At 57.4% G+C, this 18,637-nt stretch overlaps 4 protein-coding genes across 4 annotated transcripts; 2 read left to right on the forward strand and 2 right to left on the reverse strand.

The window, feature by feature from the left end:
• Positions 1-13: 13 nt before the first annotated feature.
• IE81DRAFT_350446 (hypothetical protein) lies at positions 14-2,315 on the reverse strand (the record flags this gene model as incomplete). The annotated part of the gene is made up of 2 exons (XM_025516539.1): positions 14-1,935; positions 2,042-2,315. 2 exons carry the CDS (start codon positions 2,313-2,315, stop codon positions 14-16), a joined length of 2,196 nt encoding a protein of 731 aa, XP_025366290.1.
• A 1,069-nt stretch (positions 2,316-3,384) lies between these two features.
• IE81DRAFT_49231 (hypothetical protein) lies at positions 3,385-4,621 on the forward strand. The gene is made up of 2 exons (XM_025517390.1): positions 3,385-3,991; positions 4,074-4,621. Exons 1-2 carry the CDS (start codon positions 3,701-3,703, stop codon positions 4,551-4,553), a joined length of 771 nt encoding a protein of 256 aa, XP_025366291.1. The 5' UTR covers positions 3,385-3,700; the 3' UTR covers positions 4,554-4,621.
• A 67-nt stretch (positions 4,622-4,688) lies between these two features.
• On the reverse strand, positions 4,689-11,863 carry IE81DRAFT_295304 (hypothetical protein; the record flags this gene model as incomplete). Its single annotated transcript, XM_025512088.1, has 5 exons — positions 4,689-7,872; positions 7,939-10,853; positions 10,926-11,046; positions 11,112-11,614; positions 11,708-11,863. The coding sequence occupies 5 exons, from the start codon at positions 11,861-11,863 to the stop codon at positions 4,689-4,691; spliced, it is 6,879 nt and encodes a 2,292-aa protein (XP_025366292.1).
• A 3,376-nt stretch (positions 11,864-15,239) lies between these two features.
• Positions 15,240-16,865, forward strand: IE81DRAFT_332561 (hypothetical protein; the record flags this gene model as incomplete). Its single annotated transcript, XM_025515320.1, has 1 exon — positions 15,240-16,865. The coding sequence occupies one exon, from the start codon at positions 15,240-15,242 to the stop codon at positions 16,863-16,865; it is 1,626 nt and encodes a 541-aa protein (XP_025366293.1).
• Between the last annotated feature and the right edge of the window lie 1,772 nt (positions 16,866-18,637).

Below are 18,637 nucleotides of genomic sequence, written 5' to 3' on the forward strand. Positions count from 1 at the left end.
ATTCCTCCCTTTCTCAAACGGCAACCTCGCCGTGAACTCGGACGCGATACACACACGTCCTTCTCTTGTCGCCCCAATTCGAAAGAAAGTTCCACTGCGTATCGACAATTGCGAGTCTGAGCGCCTTTTGTTCTTCCGACGCTTCAAAGTTCTGAACCGATCTCGAACCGGGCGTAGCGTCGTAGGTGACGCTTGCCAAGTGAATGTGGTTGGGAGTAGGTGGCGTGGGCTTGGGCGTATCGCTCAGCTTGTCCGGATCCGAAGCTTGCTCCTTGCGATACTCTTCCAATCGTCGAACATCGTGCTTGTCTCGAATTAGGCCCCACACAACGATGTCCTTTGGAGCTTCGTTCATGTGTAGCGCGACGGGCTGAGGCAAGTGGTCGACGGACACGTCCGTGACGACGACTGGCTTGGCTAGGCGGATGCCGAGCTGGGCAGTGTCGCCCGCAAAAGCCCAGCATTGACCTGGTGCGTTGTCATGATGAATGACGACGGCAGGAGAGTGCAAGAGCTGGCTGCTACGACCTCCCAGAAAGCCCGGCAGCATCTTTGACAGGGTGCTTCGTGGTCGCATCGAACCGGACGTGATCTGCGGGATGATTCTTCCACCCGTCCAGCGCAATGCAAAGTCCGTCCTTCCCACTCGGTCTGCAGCGTAGCGCTCGAGCGCCGCGTCGATCATGGAGCTGACGGCGGAAGCAGAGACCTTTTCGTCGCCATCCACATCCGACTTTTGGCCCTTTCGAAAGGGGCTCCACGAGCCGCTGCGCTCGTACATTTCTTCTTGGCTGCGCACCTTGGCCAGGATCTCCGTCTGCAAACCTGCTGCGTTGTCGTTGAACTGCTTCTCCAGTCCGGCCTTGGCCTTTTCGATCTCTTGATGCACCAGCTCTGTGAACGCTTCGCGACTGACGAGTCGCAACGACTCTCGACCCTCCCTGCTGTCGTGGGTCTGCCTGACGATGTTGCGCAGCTGCTTGGAGATGACTTGCTCGTTGGAGCGATAAAAGTCGTCCCACGAGATGGCTGGAGATGCTGCTCCCTCCTGTTCTTGCAATTTGCTGGAGGCATCCACTGCACCCTGCAAGGTCTTCCAGAACAATGGATCGATCCGGTACTCGCCGTCTGCCTGTACGCGCACAGGCATCTGCACTGGCAGCTTTTCTGCCAGCTGGATGAGGTCTCCGATGGCCTGCTGAGCGCGCTTGCTGTACCTGTCGTTTGCATCTTCCAAACGATTCATGCGCTTGTCCGACTGCGCTCGCCAATCTCCGATCGCCTGGCTCTCCTTTTGTCGCACTTGATGCGCCGCTTCCAGCTTGCGCTCCACCAACTCCAGCTGGCTCGAGTACTGTCGCGTGCTCTTCTCCACCACGCCCAAACGCTTGTCGTGCTTCTGAACCTGGCCGTGCAGGTCTGAAAAGAGCTTTTCGAAATTGTCTGGCATGATTTTGGGTAAGTTTGCGCTTCCCGGCACGATCCGGCGCATCATGGAGTCCGGTGTGAGGATGTAGGCAGCCAAGAGGGCTAGGATGGCAAAGAGCAGATACGTGTTCATCTTGCTCGTGCTCGAAGTGGGCGGTGGGGAGCCAGGCGTGCGAGGCTTGGCTTCTGCAGAGATCTCTAGAGTAGTGCTGATGCTTCGATTCTGATCCTGCATCTCTCGCTCCTCATTCCACGAGCCATTGACCGCATCGATGACCAGACTGTCGCTTCGCGTGCTGCGGCTGCGGCTGCGACTTTGACTGCCATCGTCCGGCGGCTCCAAAAAGTGAGAGTGCAGCTTGGGAGCTTTGTAGGCGGCCTTTTTTGGAGTAGCAGCAGATGCGGTGCTTCCGCTCGCACTCCCCCTGTACGCATCCACCCCTGATACGCGCGCACCTACGGCGTTTTGGGATGGCAAAGCATCACCGGGAGTCTTGGATGAGTTGACTGAGAGGTTGTGGACGAGCAGAGATCAGCATACAGGCGCATCCATCGACGAAGTACGCGTCGCGAGTATGCGCTGCGAGCGACGCGATCGGGCGGCTGCACTCACAGGCTTCGTCGTCGCTGTCCGGCTCCACAGAGCTGGGAATGGTGGGCTGTTTGGATTGGTGAGTGAGCAAGCCATTCTGCCGTCTCCTTTGAAAGCTTCGCTCAGGCAGCGTCGTGCTTGTAGGCGCGCCGTAGCTGCCATTGAGCTGGTTGGGTCTGCGCTCGTTGACAGGCACCGCTCTGTTGCGAGGTGAGGTGCGAGAGGGTGACATGGAGCTGCTGGCACCAGAGTTGCTAACAGACTCTCGCGTGTTCTGACGCGCTCGGGAAGACATGATTGGAGTGGTCGTGATGATGAGGATGCGGACGTGCGAAACTTTGAATGACCTGCGTGGCTGATAGCGTCGAGAGCACAAAGAGGAGTGCGATGCGGTGCGATGCACGCTCGGGCGCCGGTAGCAGGAGCGGAACAGGGGCCTGCTGCGATGTTTGGTGGTCTCGCTGCTGCCTCTGTAATCAGTCTGCTTGAATGCACCTCACGCGCGCCGTCGAGTGTGTTGTTGATCTTTGTTGCGAGCTGGCGAGCGTGGAGTGCGCAGCCGTCCAGAAGAGCGCGCAAGCAAGCGAGCAGGGGAGCAAAAGATGATGGTGAATGTTCGGTTAGACGCGACAGCAGAAGCCGAGGGTGTATGCTGCGCTGTGCGGGTGCGAGATGCGCCAGTGAGAGTGACGAGTCGTGAGTGCTGCTGCTCAGCATGAATGAACGTCGATGGATGCGTTATAATCCATCCAACTTGAGCGATGCAGCCGCGGTGATGATGGACGATGAGCTCGCGATGCGCCGCAATCGCGAATGCAACGCGCGCGCGGTTGCTTTAGCTTGCTTGACGCGGTCGTGCGCGTGCGTGCATGCAACATGTAATCACAATGTGCGCAGCAGGAGGTCAATCACGAAACCATTCAAGATTCCTCCATTTCTAAATACAGCAGGCGACCGGCTCCATCTCGCGGTAAGGCAGTCTTTAAAATTCAAGTCTTGAGGCTATGGCAAGGGCGCTTCACTCCCTCGCCCCCTCATGCACTGTGACTCAAAGTGCTCAGCCGCGAGCCTTTGTCCCACCCGCACCGCAATCTTCCCGCAATCTTGAATCTCCCACCGCATTTGTACTCAGTGAAACGATCCTAACAACCCTTTGAGCGTCGCACGCGGTTAGGATTACAAAAAACGCCAACAGATTTGAAGTGAATCACGAATGTGTGGGGCGCGACGCGCGCATGCAGGACAAAAGACGCGTCTCACGCACGCATCTCAGCCTCACATCATCTATCTGCATCCATCGATCGGAAGTCGTTGACTGAGGCGAGCTGCTATTCGCTACTCACATTCAATTGGGTGCAACGAATTCAATAGATTGAGGCACAATTCGTGAACGAGAGGACCTGACCACGCGCTGTGGACGATCAGGACAGAAGCTTGAACAGACGGAGTCGACTTGCAGACAGGCAGCTTAAAAGGTCCAAACACCCAAGCACGGCTCTACAGAAGGGATCAGACAGGGGCCGCTCGCTTGCCTGAAGCAGGGCTATATAGCTCTCTCTCTCTCTCTCTCTCTCTCTCTCTCTCTATGTACACAGCCGCGCCGCGCTCTGAAGCGTCAAGCGCGCAAGAACCCGGTACGCTGCAGGCCCGTGCTGTTCCAAGCACATTCCTGGTTGCAGGATGGTCAAGCGTGCAACCAGCCAGAGTGCAAGCTCCTCCTCCTCCTCCTCCTCGCTCATCGCATCCACCGCAGCTTTGCGCAAGGCGCTCTCGCGGTACGATGAGGCCCTGGAAGCGCGCGCAAAGAGCTACGCTCGATGCGCGGAACTCGTCGAGCTAGATGGATGGTATCGCAAAGACTTGTGGCTAGTCATTCGACGACGCGACCAAGCAGTCCAAGAGTCGGGCAGCATATCTGAGCGCCACCTGCAACTCGAAGAGTTGTGCAAAGTCATGAAATGGAAGCTGACCGTGAGTAGTAGCGCGAGCAAAGGCGCCGCGCCTATACAGCTCGAGCTGATCGATCGATCGCGTCACCCATCGCCCTTGTCAGAGAGGCAGCTTTCGGCCCAAGTTGCTCAGTCTGGTCGAGAGCAATTCGTCCGACGTCGTGCGCGAGACGACATTGAGAGCTTGGCGAGAGGTGCAAACGTCACCCGATGAGGCCATCAAGGCGCTTTCTGAGCTCAAAGGCGTGGGTCCGGCAACTGCGACTGCCATCCTGTGCGCACTCACCCTGGGCCAGTACGCATTCATGTCCGATGCGGCCATGGAGCGCGCGTGCGGTATGAAGCCGGAATACACCGCGAAAGCCGCAAAGCATTTCCGAATCAAGATGCAAGAGAGGATGGATAAAGATGAACCGAGATGGAAGAGCCTCGACGAGCTGGAGCGAGCTGCTTGGGCGTTCCACACGCTGAGCCGGCTCGATGGAGATGCCCCCACCAATCAGCTACCACCGCAGACAAAGCGCAAGGCAGCCTCTCCTCTCGCACAGACAGAAGGGAGGAGCCCAAGACGCAAAAAGGTGTGAAATGCAACGTTTCGTAATGCTTTCGACCATTTCCTCGCGTGACTAAAAGTGCCAATGACGTGCAAGTGAGTAATGTACAAATGATTTGCTGTTCGAAGCAACGCCAGCCAATTGCTTGTTCTCGCGCGCCGCGCATTAGCGCTCGGCACGTTGCTGGTGTAGAGACCGCTCATGGCTATGGGCGGAGGTTGACTGCGCGTTAGCGCTTGGCAAAGCATTGCGGCTCCTGAAGAGCGGCCGCCATCCGCGTTGCTGCGGCTGCGGCTGCGACTGGGAATGGGAATGGGACTGGTCATGACTTTCCGAGACATCGCCTACGGTCGGCGTCGTATCAGCAGGTGAGCTCGCATCGCTGTCGCTCAATGAGCCGCTGCGCTGCGGATCCAGACTTGGTAGCATGCCCGCAGCGCGGGCTTCGCGGATCGTCATGGTGCCAGCCTTGTCGCTTGCGCTGTATGCGCTCGGTCCATTCCCATGATCCGCCTTTGCAAAGGCAGAGCGGGCCATGATGCGGGCAATATGCTCGTCGTCGTCATCGTCGTCGTCTTGCCCTGCAAAGTTGCCATCGGCATGGTTCAATTGGGCCGCAAGATGATGCGAGGTCTCGCTAGGATTCGGTGCGTCTGGCTCTACGAAGAAATTGGACAGGTCGTGCAATTGGTTCAAAGCTCCGCCCAAATCGTCCATGTTCGCGGTCGAGTCGGTGCCGTTGGTGCTGGCCAAGTAGACAATTTGCGGATCGTCAGAAGGACCTTCGTCGACAAACATGACCTCGCCAACGGGCGCAGTCTCAAGCGACAGCTCGCATGTCTTGAAGACGGCTTGCACATTGATTCGCGATCGGGTAGTCATTTCTTGAGGGTGCGCAACCGCCCACCCGCTGTCGTCTGGCGCTCCAAAGATGGCGGCGTCGCTCGACTGCTCCCGACGTCGACTGGGTTTGCCCCATTGCAGGCTCATGCGCAGGATCTGGTTGGCGGCAGGGCCACCATTGATGACGATGGGCTCGTCGAGCACATCGAGCGCTTCGGCCGACAAAGGCGTTGACAAGAGCCGTAGCAACGGCATGAGCAGCTCGGAACCCAGATTCGCAAAAGCGCCAGAGCGCGTGTCGATGACTTGGAAAAAGACTTTGAGGACCTGCAGAGTCTGCTTTCGCAGCCATTCGTGTTGATTCAAGGAAATGCCGAGGAGCAGCACGACGAGGTCCGGCCCAAGATTGGGAAGATAATGATCCTTGATGCAGCCAACCGCCTGGCGGACGAGGTCATCCTTTGTGCGGAACCGTGCTTTCACTATCGAAGTGGCGACGCGTTGAAGATCCATCTTGCCCGCAGCGGCGGCCAGAATAGCAATGTCGTCTGCTAGCTGCAAGACGTTGCTGTCCTGCGTATGAGGGGCATCGGATGATTGCAAGAACCATGGCAGCGCTGCGACGAATGTGAAGGCAAGGCGATCGTTGGTAGAGTCTACCAGCATGCCATTCTTGACCTTTGCGAGGCGTGCCAGGATGTTGAACGCTGCGGTCGAGGTGCCGGACGACCGCAGACCTCGAAGGACCAAAGTCTGAATGGATCCGGCGTCCCCTTCCCAGCCTTCGGGGCACCTCGCGCGGAGCAGGTCGATGGTCTCGCGGGATCCAATGTCGATCTTGTCCAGTAGCGCGTCCAGCAAGGCCAAGGCTTCCGCAAACTCTCGCTCGTTGGCAGTCGAAAGGCACGCGAGACAGCACCAGAAAGTCTGAATGAGAATCTCCGTCTCTCCAACGGGGGCAGACCGTACGACTGCGGTAAGCGTGTACAGCACTTCCAAGGCGAATGTCTGAATGTCGACGCTGGGATCAGAAATGGTGTTGCCAAGTCGATTGAGCATGTCGGCCAGCATGGTCGGCGTGGTCGTAGGCAAGAGTATGCGAAACGTCTGAAAGGATCGACACGCCATGTGACGGACTGGAGAAGAGGTTGCCCACTGCAGAGAGACTCGGCCCCACTCTGCACGCAGCCCAGGATACAGAGAGTCCAAGGCTGCGAGCAATTCGTTGAGGGTCGCGCGCATCATTCGAGGCGTGCGAGTCTGATCGAGGTCGACGTTCAAGTCATCGTGCGACCAAAAGAGGCTGGGAGAGCCCTTGGCAAACATCGATTCTACTTGCTGCTTGGCCGTCCGAGAGGTGACCGAGAAGCCGGTGGACGTTGGCGCAGAGGTTACTGTACGCATGACCTGTTCGAGCATGCTCATCATCTGTTCTTGCATAAAGGACGACACGCTGTCGATCTGCATGAAGATCGCATGCAGCAAGAGCGGCAGCCATTGCTCCAAGTGCCCGGAGCGCTCGTACGTGAGCTCTCCCACCAACAGCAACGCCAGCTGTCCTGGCGAAAAAGTTTGGCGCCGAGACGGGTCCAGGAGCAGGGGCGCTAGATTCGCGCAGTGGAGATGGGCGTGCGTCGCGTCGAGCAGGGGCGATGCCCCGTCTCTTGGTACTGGAATAGCCGAAGAGGGCTCGATTCGTGCGCACAGCTCCGCGAAGAGAACCGGAGAAATGATGGTTCGAGAGAGGCAAGAGATGGCTCGCTTGGCCTGCACCACGAATATCGAGCTTCGAAAGTGAAGAGCCTGCTCGATGAGAAATCGAACGATGAAAGTGGCATTGATGCCAGGTTCAGGGCCTTCGGCCAAGCTCGTCCACATGTCTTGTATCTCAAAGTTGTGCTCGTCACCGTACTTGATCGTGAGGAAAGTCAGGTTGGTGAGAATGAGAAATGTGGTTCCAGGCACTTCCGCATCAGCTCTGTAATGGTCAGCGACCGAGAATGGAAGCGATTCAGAAAGCACGAGGCCGTCCAGCCATTCTGGGATGAGGCCAAGGGTGGTCGCGCGCCTGCCAATGTCGATGGTCGGAAGACGCAAAGTGTACTCGGACAGCATGGCAATCTTGAGCAGGGGCAGGCTGAAGGCGAGGTGAGCAGAGACCTCCCTCTGTGCGCGCAGGTAGGTTGCTGGGAGCGGACTTGCTACTCCAGCCTCGAGATCTTGCAGGCCGAGATCGCTCTGACACTTTCGACCGAGGGACTCCAAGAGCACAAAGGCTCTCCGCCGTATCTCGTGATCGGGATGTCCAAGCTTGATGAGGCCAAGGCACAGGCTTTGATGGATCGGCACGTCAAACGTGTCGTGCTCAACCAACACCTTGCCCAGAACGGCAAAAAAGGACCGCGGCGCCGCAACGTCTTCTGCTTCCGCAAAACAGAGGTTGATCGTCTTGCCCACCAATTCAGGATGCGTCGCATTGTAGATCAGCAAGGCGTGCAGAGCACGACTATGAGGTGATGGGCAAAAGATCAATGGTCGCGTCTGACAGCCGTCTTTTGTACGACCGACTCACCGAGCAACGGCGTGATACTGCGCGTGGTGACTGCTGAATAGGTGCTCTAGCCACGAGAGCAGGGAATCAGCATCGAGGGAAGACCCGGCCATGGGTGCGGGTGCAGCGCTTCCTACGAGAGAGATGGCACCCTGGCAGAGGCTAGCCATCGCACTGCCTGCGTGATAGGAGAGCTGTTGCGTCTCGTTTCGAAGCGCTGTCAGAACACCCTCGCGGTGTTTGTCGTCGCGATACTGCTCTCCAACGGACGCCAACAGGTTTGCCAGCTTTGCTGGGCCATCCTTTGCCGCTTGACTAAAGCTGTGATATTCGCGAAGCAGACGAAACATGCGCAAGCGCATGTCAAAATTGAGGTGACTTTCGGTCTGATGGAGCTTTGCGAGGGCATTTGTGAACTCTTCCACTACCCCGCAAAAATATCTGCGCAGTCTGTGAAATTCCCAGTCTTGTCTTACTTCTCGATCGGTAAGGAAAGCAAAGGTGTCCTTGATCCAATTCAGGATGAACGTCGCGATCGCAACGTCGCGCACCGCATCCTGCTGTCCCATGTGCGTCGACGTCAGCTGCATGACGTGAGCCACGGCGGTTCGCAACCGTTCCGAGTGTCGACTCTTGCGATGACCCGACTTTGGAGCTGACCGCTGGCGAAAGTCGTCGTTGAGCTGCGCACTGACCGTCTGCGTCGTCTCCAAAAGGGCACGATATAGGTTGCCGTTGATGTTGCCGAGCGCATTGACCACCGCGTCTCTGTATTGAGCTTGATCGGTTCCGAGAAAGGGCACAAGCTTGTGAAAGAGGTCCTTGGCCGCGATACCCCGCTCGTTGGCATCGTCGCCGCCGCCGCCGCCGCCGCCGCCGCTTGCGTGCCTGGCATGCTCGCGTTCCGAAGACGTCGTGGTGGTGCACAAGCACAAGACGTACAATTTCCAATGCGCCGCCATCAGTTGCTGCTCGGCAACGCTGGTAGGCAGCGCAGCACCAGATCCAGTCACGGTCCGCGTCGTTCCAGCGGTGTGCATTCCGGCTACATTTGCCACTGCCGATTCCATGGCGAGCACGCGGCGCGTGACGTACGAACGAAAGACGGCGACGGTGGTCGGAAAGTGCTCAAGACACATTCTCAAAAAGTGCGGAAGCACGTGCTGCCAGAGGGAATGCTCGATGGAGCCATCGCTCTCTGCCAGCTCGCTGAGAGCTTCGGCGCTGCTGGGGCGCCTCCATTTCTTGATTCTGGCCACTTGCGATTCTGACAGCGACGCGTCCTCCTCGTTGCAGTACTCTGCGCAAGGCTTGTCGAGGAGGTGAATCACGCGCGAAGCGTCTTCTTCCTCTCCCATGGCCCTCGCAGTAGCCAAAGCTTTGCGGCGAGCGGGGTTCAGAAACGTCTCGTCGAGAACGGCGACGAGGCGGAGAATGCTGATCGCGTGTCTGCGCAACGCGCGCCATGCCGAACACAGCAAGAAGAAGCCGTACGCTTCCACTTCGTCGATGATGGCCCAAGCGCTTGTACGTTCCATCCCGTGCTTGTCTTGGCTCTTGCGGAGCTCGTTGAGCCACGTGTTGAGGAAATCCGTCCAGAGCTTCACAGCATGCTCGACCTTTGCCAAGAGCAAGCTTTGATGGGGGTGCGTCTCCCAAAAGGCGACGTCCATTTTGAAGAGGTAGCGCATAAACCCAGAGACGATGGCCGCTGCTCCGCCTTTGCGCTGCTGCGCGATGCGACGCAGACTTTCTGCGGCAGAGGCAGACAAGCGGGGATCGGCGCTAAAGTAACCCCTAAAGAGGGCGGACAGCACGCTACCGAATGGTATGCTGGCGCTGAGGCAGCGTGGCCAAGAGTCGAAGCAAGCACGTAGCAGCTCGCAATACGGTTCGTGATCGCGCGGGAATGCCACAGTCGTGCGCAGGGTGGAGTGTAGCAGCCACACCAGACGTTCGTCGTCGATTTGAGGTCGAGGCGCACCGCTCCGGACGATTGCGAGCCCATCCTCAAAAATGCTTGCGGAGCCGACTTGATGATCGCAGATCAGCGCAACCTTGCCGATGAGGTCGTTGAAGGTGCTCTGCGCCTCGCCGATTTCGGGTCTTGGCCATTTGAAATCTGGCGCAAGCTCGTCTCCAAGACCAGATCGCTGTTCAAGCGTCAGGCCAGCGAAGGTCGCAAAGTCTGGGTGCGAAGGGAACGGCGGCGACTTTTCTTGCACGTACGCGTCGAGCGTGAGCGTGATTGCTCGCACTGCAATCGTCATGCGCTGCTTCCACAGCAATTCGGGCTGCAGGGAGAGCGTATTGCCACTCAGTGCCGAAGCTCGCAAAAAGTCGAGGACCAGATCGCGGCCAAAGTCAAAGTGCCGGTACAGAACGAGGTGGGTCATGACGATGTGTGGAATCAGGCTCGCATCGGACGGCAAGACTACGGGACGTTGAGTGGGGAACCAGAGGCGGAAAAAGTGCTCCAATCGCTTGGTGGTGGTGTTGCTGCTCTCGCGGCACCTAAAGATGTACGCCCAAAGGAGACGAACGGCTGCATTGAGGACGATGTTGCGCGTGCCGCGGTCCTTTAGCTTTGCCATGCCTGCCTCGATGCAAGAGATCCAGTTCCAGCCACCAGATGCGGCTTGCAGCAGGCGCTCCTCTGGTGAGGCGCACAGGCACGCGACGTAGAGAGGGTAAGCTACCTGCCAGTACCGCGGCTTGCCGCACATTGCCAGTGCGCGTGGAGAGACGGCTTCGAGAGCGCGAAGCCAGGTAGGGTGGTTGAGCTCTGCTGACGCCAGCTGGGCAACTGGAAGCAGAATGTGGGTGAGTGCAGAGGCGTATGTAGACTTGAGTACTTGACCATGGCTGGCGGCAAAGTAGCGCGACAACGTCTCGACAAAGTCGGCCCCCTCCTCGAAGAGTTCCATGGGGTATACCTGGCGCGAGCCGGCACGTCAGCATCGAGACGCGCGTGTAGGCGGGCGCGCGCGCGCGCGCGCGCGACTCACGGTGATCTTGAGGTAAGCGGCGCCTTGAACGGCCACCGATGCGATGCTATCGGATTCGCGCGATGGCGACTTTGCGCACTGCTCTAGGAGGGCAACGAAGCGATCTCCAATGGCGACGAATCTGGGCGAGAGCGAGGTCAGCGAAGCGAGTCGGGCGAAGTTCGTGCATGCGCAGGCATGGCTCACCTCTTGCTCGAGAGCTGGCCCAACAGTGCGGCAGCGCTTTGAAACGCAGCAGCCTGGAGGTCCGATTTAGCTGTGCGCTCCCGGCTGCATGCCAGCATGATGCCAAAGATGTCCGCTTCGATGGCGTGCGCGGCACTTTCCGATAGCGTTCCGATGCCAGACTGCTCGGCGACTTTGCCCAGTGCTCGGCAAAGCAGATAGGCAGATGCTAGCGCTTTCCGGCGGCTCAGCAGCGCAGCAGCGTCCTTGACTCCGAGCTGACCTCCTGCAAATCCAGTCGTGGCTGCTGCTATGCTAGTGGCTGAATGCCCGAGATGAGCCAGACTCTGCCGTACCGCTTCCGCATCCACAGAAATTTCGAGTTGCAGATCGCGCCACCTTTTCAAAGAATGCACGACCGCGCTGGTGCTCTTGCGAGCGACGTGGGCGATGGAGCTCAACAGCGCGTCAAAGACTTCGTCGGCACCCTCGGCATACTCTGCGTTGAGATCGATCTCGCGGTCCTGCGTGCGCGTGCGCGCGAGCGTGAGCGTGAGCGCGAGCGCGAATGCAACATCTCTTGCCATGCTCCCCCATTTGCGCACCCCATCACTCACCCCACTATGCATGCAAGCCTCGACTTTGGATCCTGCAAATTGCACCCACCGACTCATCAGGACGTTCAAGGCATACTCTGCAGGCGTTTTGGGGTCGTTGGAGCCGATTCCCTGCGGCAACGTTCCCAGTCCCTGCGCACCACTGACTGCTCTCATGCTTGCGGTAAAGGAAGGCCCCCTGCGCAAACCTAGCTTGGGTGCACGCGGAGTGGACGCATAGCCGTTCGCAGCAGCAGCAGCAGCAGCAGCGCCGTCGTGCAGCGCAGCGCCATTCGATGTTGAGGGTGGCAGGGCCGGCGCAGCAGGTGGCTCGTTGGGACTGTCGAATTCGAAGGCATCGGGAGCAGACGGGTAGAGCGATCGGGAGCCAAACGGGTCAGAGGGGGACGAAGCGTGCGTAGATTGGTGCACCATGGGCACCGATGGTCGTCTCTGAGAAGATGCCTCGATGGAGGGACGCCCGCTGGAGCTCACCGCGTCGAGAGCAGCAGCAGCAGCAGCGCCTGGCATCGAGCCGGGAAAGTAGGCGGGCATCTGCGCAGAAAACTCTTCAGGAAAGGGTGGCAGGGGTGGCATGTCGCCGGCGCTGGGGCCGCCAAGCATGTTTGTAAAGTGCGACGACGATGGGCCAGCACCGGCTCCGTGACCTGCCACGCCGCTGGCACCATTGTGAAAGACGGAGGATCCGCCAGAAGAGCTGGCTGCAGCCGAGTGCTCGCTGTAGATGCTGCCATGCGGGGCGTGACCTCGACTGGGCGCATTGCCTGGCACCACGGATGAGCCGCTAAAGGCTGCACCGATGCTTGGTCCGCCGTGATGACTGCTGGCTGCCCTCGAGTTGATGGAGAGTTGACTGTCGTTGCGGCCATGATGAGCAGGTCGGCGTGAGGAGCTCTGCACTGCTGGTGTGGCCGCTGCTGCTGCTGCTGCTGCTGATGAGGATGAGGCTTGCCCCTTGAATGCAGCCTTTAAGCTGGCAAAGCTGCCTTTGCGGGGAAAGGAAAAGGTGGAGGAGGACGCTGTGGTGGTGGTGCCGGCAGCGGATGGAGCTGGAAATCGATACCCGCTCGTGCTCGCGCTCGCGCTCGCGCTCGCGCCCGTCGCCGTTGCTCCCGCACCGCTGCCAGAGCCTGCTGACGGAGGTCCCGCTCCAAGGCTATCGTTGCTCGTCCCGCTACCGCTGCGGCCATGAAAGGTGAGCTCAGCGCCACGGAAAGGGCCACCTGCGGGCGGCCTGTCTGGGATCTGAATCGAACTCAGCGCAGATGTAGGCGCTAGTGCTGGCCTAGGTCGGCCCGCGGAGGACGGCGCAGGCGCAGGGGCAGACTGTGCAAAGCCGAGAACGTCGTCATCGTCGAGGTCCGGTATTGCGATTTGCGCATCCATGGTGTGGCAGCGAGGAAGGATGTGCGTCTCTTCTAAAGGGCAGTCACGAGTCTTTCATCAGTGGCGGGCGAGCGGGCGGGCGAGCGAGAAGACCATGCGGTGCGGTGCGGTGCGGTGCGGTGCGGTGCGGTGCGGCTAGGCTAGGCTATGCTGGATGCTGATCGAAAGAGCACTCGCGAGTTGCGACTCGACGAGAGCTGCTTCGTGAGTCGCGAGTCGTGAGTCTTTGTGGATATGCCGCGACCGCGTACTCGGACCGACGACTGACGAACTCGTGACTGCAGATGTACGGTACGCTGGTGATGGTTGGATGAAAGCCCGCGCGCGCGGGGGGCAAGATGCGATGCGATGCGATACCAAAGCGTGCGCACGCCTGCCTGCCTACCTCTGCTCGCTGCATGCGGGGCCCGCGTGCCCGCGCGCGGCGCGAATTAAGCTTTGCTGCAGCATCATGAATTAAGCAGCAGATCGAGCGAGCCCCGCCGCGGGCGTGCGCGCGCGCGCATCACACGCGCGTACGCGATCCGTGTCCACGCGGAGGTGGCTCAAAAGCGCTCGACTCGTGACTCTCGACTCACCCCGCACGATCGTTGCATGGTGCTGGCGATCGATCGAGTCACACGCAAGAGTCAAGAATCGTAAATCCCACTCAACTCAAGACTCATCCAGACTCAAAATCCTACCCGTGACTGCGTGGGGATCACCGTCGGGAACGAGTCTTGAGTGTAAAGTCACGTGAGTGCGAGTCGCCGCCGCGGGTACTCAAGACTCGACTGTTTCATGCTGTCAATAACATGACGGGTTTCTTTCTGGTCTTTGCACCCTCCTAATCTCGTCTCTACCAATGACTCTGATCGTCATTGCCCGTGAAGCCTCTCTCTCGTTCAAGAAGCCTTGCGCTCGTTGTCAAGCTTCGAATGCTTTCTCAGACTCGCGATCCAAGCGCGGGTAGAGCAAAAGAATGTAGTCGGGAGTCTTGAGGTCAGTGCATGCCCTGTCCAGGCGCGAAAGAGATGCCCACGACTGGTCGAATCAGTCTTGAGTACGTTCACTAATCGATCCTCATGTGATTGTCCGACCAAGGCACCCCACTCGCAGCACTCGCACCCGCACTACTCGTGACTACTCGCACTCGCAGCACTCGCACCCGCACTCTATGCGTGCATGCATGCAGATCCTAACGCGGAACCGGTTCCGCCGGGAAGCTCGTGCGTCAAGTTCTAGAAGAGAGTCGTGAGTCTGGACTCGTGACTGCAGCGCTTCGTCAGTCGTGAGTCCAAATTCGACGTTTTGGCGCGCTATACCAGAGCTCAGCAGCACAAGCACGACAGACGTGGATTGCAGCGGGATGGAAACACGAAGGAATACGTGGATGCAGCTAGCTCAAAAGAGATCAGCAGCGTGCATTCGTGAAGCGTGAGTCAGATATCGCGCATCAAGCTTCCGATGGCGGCGGCCTCTTGAGACAGCACCACATGTGCCGGCAAGCACAACGCCAGCAGATTCACGATGCTAGCGCATAGACCCCCAGGCGGCGCACGCATCGGGGCTTCGACAGCAGATACTGTATCAGCGCGTAGTCGGTCCCGTAAGTTCAAAGCCACGAATCTAGGCCCTCAATGGAGGAGATAGCGCAAGTGGCTTGTATCGCGCATTCATCAAAAGGAAGTGCCACGATTGTCGCATGCAAAGAGATTGTCGATCTTCCATGCACGACCTGCGCCGTCCCGTGTCATGTCCGGGTCAAATTGCTGCAATCAAGAGGGGCGAATCTCCGGGCCACAGCCGGTGGCTTGCACCAATCGTGGCACTCATCGAGCTGGCATGCATCGAAAGAAAGCTTCCGCTCAGCGTGGCACTTCCGACTCCATTCCCATACCCAACGGTGGCTTCGAAGCCTCCATTCGCGCAGCTGCAGTATGAACCATATTCACGCCAGGCGCGTCGACGGAGGCAAGGCGAGCTGGATGCGTGATGCGCGATGCGCGATCAAGAATCACCACGGCTCGTTTCTGTGGCACGGGAGACTGTCCCCGTCTGACGGTCTATAAGAAGTCGAGGTTGCCGCCCGATGAGCAGGGAACGCTATCCCCATCCCACCCTTGGCACCTCCTCACACCACAGCTCACTTTTCGCACACCCAGTCATGCAGATCCTCACGCAAGAACAAAAGTCTAAGCTGTTCAAGCCGTTCAAGGACAAAAGGCTCACGACAGACCAGAGCTATGAGCTCTTCAAGGACAGAGCGCTGCACGTAGCATGCATCGCGGCAGGTACAGCATGCGTTGCTGGCGTCGCGTGCCTTCTTTGGTTCTATGAGGGCCACAAGACTGCGGAGCTGCCGCTGTCCTTATCCGCGATCGTGTCCGCAATTCGCATCCCGTACGGCCTGGCAGTCGGGTACGTCCTCGGTTCCATCGGCCCTCGTACACTGTGGAGACAACTCAGAGGTGATGGTGTGCGGCTGAAAGCCCTGGACGACGGTGGTGCTTTCCGGTCAGGATGGTTCGGCTTCCGGAAAGCTTGTCACAATTTCAAAACGGTGGGGCTTTTCCTCTCTCTAATGCTCACCGCTGGCTGCGTTGCTGGCTGGGTCACAGTGGTACAGTCCGGCATCCGATCGAGGTCAGAGCCTCAGCCAGTCTTCACCGTTAGCATCGCATCGGCATGTCAGAACGCGACCTCTGAAGGGATTTCTGTGCAGGCAGGTATCATTTCCGATGGTGCTCCAACAGCAGCGCTGGCAGCCCTCAGGGCTCAGACTGCCCCGTTCTATCGCAGCTCGCTAGCCATCGGCACCATCACGACGGGCAGCGCCCCTGGGTGGGTGTACACCTGCAGCGAGACCACTCCAACATTTCATGAAAGCATATACTACTTCAACGCAGACATGAATGCCGAAGCGACCGACTTTTACGTGGGAGCCAATGCAACATACTTGGCAGGAATGGTCTCGCAAGTCAGCAACGCGTGGATCAATGGCACCGCCTTTCCCACTCGTAAAATTTCGGCCATCACGAACTCGACATACGCAGGAAGTCAGAGTGGATTTCTTGGGTACAGCTGCGTCGGCCAGCGGCAGCTCCTATCCTTTACCTGGATCAATGGTCGCTCGTTTCAACAATCTGCTCAAGGCCCCGCAGCACCATTTATCGGCCGGGACAAGGACGCACTGGCTGAAGTCACTGCGGAGAACAACGCCATTCTCAGCGTCGACACGACCAAGTATGGGTTGTTTGGCAGCACCGACGTGGCTTTCCTAGCTTCTGCAAGCACAAAGGAAGAGCTTGGCTCTCGCATCGTTCAAGTCAATCAACAGATCAACTTCAACTACGTCTCTACACTCGCAACTCCAGAGCAGGGTGCGTGCACGGACAGAGAGAACAACTTTCAGCAACAGATTGCCGAGCCTGCTGCAGTGTATCGCTACATCTACGTCAGGCTCTGGAGCGGTGCCGTGCTCGCTGTTCTGCCCTTGCTTCTCTGTGGCATATTAGGATGGCCTATGTGGACAGAGTACACGACTCCTTTCAACTCTCTGCTCTTGCTTGCTGGCGGTGGAGTTCGCGGAGATGACCTGGGCAAGATTTGGAGCTCCTCGGAGAAGACTAAGGAGGAATGCGACAAGTACGTTATTCTGAATCGTAAAGAAACCGACGACGAGGACCAAGGCAATGGACGAATGTTCCTGGAGCTTAAACCTGAACATGGGACGGGTGATGCGAATCAGTCGACGGAGACGATGGCATTGGTCCCCCTTGCGACCGCCTAGTGCGATGGGTCGCCACAGTCATCATTCCCTACTTTGCGACGCGGAATTTCCCAAGTCTTGATTTATACCCAAGTTTTGCAATGCAGTAGTAGCGCTCAGCGAGTCGCGCGTGTGTAGCCTGATGACTGATCCTTTGTCGAATCGCCACGTCTCGGCTTGCCCAACCTCTGCCTGCGTTATTTTTCTACTTGGACCCCAGGAATGACCTCGTTCGGATCAGAGCAGTGTGAGGCGGTCATCGACGCGAATCGACTCCACATCGCTATGTGAATGCTATAGATTGCGATGATGGTCGTGGTGAGGAAGAAGAAGAAGAAGATGCTAGTCAAACGTCTTACATGAAGCAAAGATAATGCGCGTGTCACGTGACACGCTAGTCCTGAGGCAATGTCGAGTCGATTCGAACCCCACATTGGCGCAACGCCAGAAAAGCGGGCGACAACGGTCGTTGGCCGTCTCTGAGAGAATTCAAATCGACTTGTTGACGCGAGTCGACGCGGTTGGTTGACTGCAGTCAGTCGAGTCAGAAAGGCGATCCACTCAATTCAAAGCAGTCGATTCGGGATGGGTTCGAGGGAATTGAGTCAGTTGACTCGATTCAAAGCAGCCAACTCAGAATTGACTCGAGTCAATTGGCCGCAGTCAATCGAGTACTTTGACGCGAGTCAATGCAGTCAATCAACTCGAATCAACCATTCACAGGATTCAATGAAGTCGATTGACTCGAGTAAATGCATTCAATCAAGTCAAATCAATCCTGGGCATCAAGCCCATTGACTCGAGTCAATTTTCGAATCACGAATGCAGTCAAGTGAGTCAATCCAGTCACTTGACTTGGGTCAATCGAGTCTATCACGTGAAGCTGACTCGAGTCAATGATCCAGTCAATCAAGTCAATCGAGGCAGTCCAGTCAGTCAATTGAGTCAACTGAGGCAGTCAATCGAGTCAGTCAATCAAGTCGATCACGTGGTAAGGCGAGTCAATTCAGTCAATTGGGGGAGTCAATATGCGTTAATCGAGTCAATCGAGGCAGTCAATCACGTGATCGCCGCGAGTCATCCAGTCAATCGAGGCAGTCAATTGAGTCAATCACGTGATTGCTGCAAGTCAATGCAGTCAATTGAGGCAGTCAATTGAGTCAATCACGTGATTGCTGCAAGTCAATGCAGTCAATGGAGGCAGTCAATTCAGTCAAGTCAGTCAATTGAGTCAGTCAATTGAGTCAATCGAGTCAGTCAATCGATTCAATTGAGTCAGTCAAGGCAGTCAATTGAGTCAGTCAATCGAGTCAATCGAGTCAATTGGGTCAATCATTGAATCACTAAGTCACTTCAACGCAATTTATCACGCAAAGCTCACTCGAGTCTCATCACGGCCAACCAATTGCGACAAGGTTAGTGCGCAAAATGAGAGGCAGGTGATGAAGAGGCAAAAGGAAGTCAGTGCGTGTAAATGAGAGAGCTGAGAGGAGAGAGGGACAGTCAGTTGATGAGGGTGATAATGAAGCAAGCAAAGGGAAGAGCAGGGCAGTCAAGCAATGAGAAAGTGAGCAGTTAGTGCAAGTAAATAAGAGAGTATGGGGTGATGCAGAGCAGTGAAGGGAGAGGTGGTTTGGGCAACTAACAGTCAGTAAATGAGAGAGTTTTGAGGCAATTGACAGTCAGTAAATGAGAGATTTAGGGTTAGGGTTAGGGTTACAAGGGGGTCCCCAATAGGGTTTTTGGAGTTTGTGTTATAGGCATCTAGAGAGGGCTGAGGGAAGCCAGCTGGT

The sequence above is a fragment of the Ceraceosorus guamensis genome (genome assembly GCF_003144195.1).
Source record: "Ceraceosorus guamensis strain MCA 4658 unplaced genomic scaffold IE81scaffold_142, whole genome shotgun sequence".
Lineage (NCBI taxonomy): Eukaryota > Fungi > Basidiomycota > Exobasidiomycetes > Ceraceosorales > Ceraceosoraceae > Ceraceosorus > Ceraceosorus guamensis.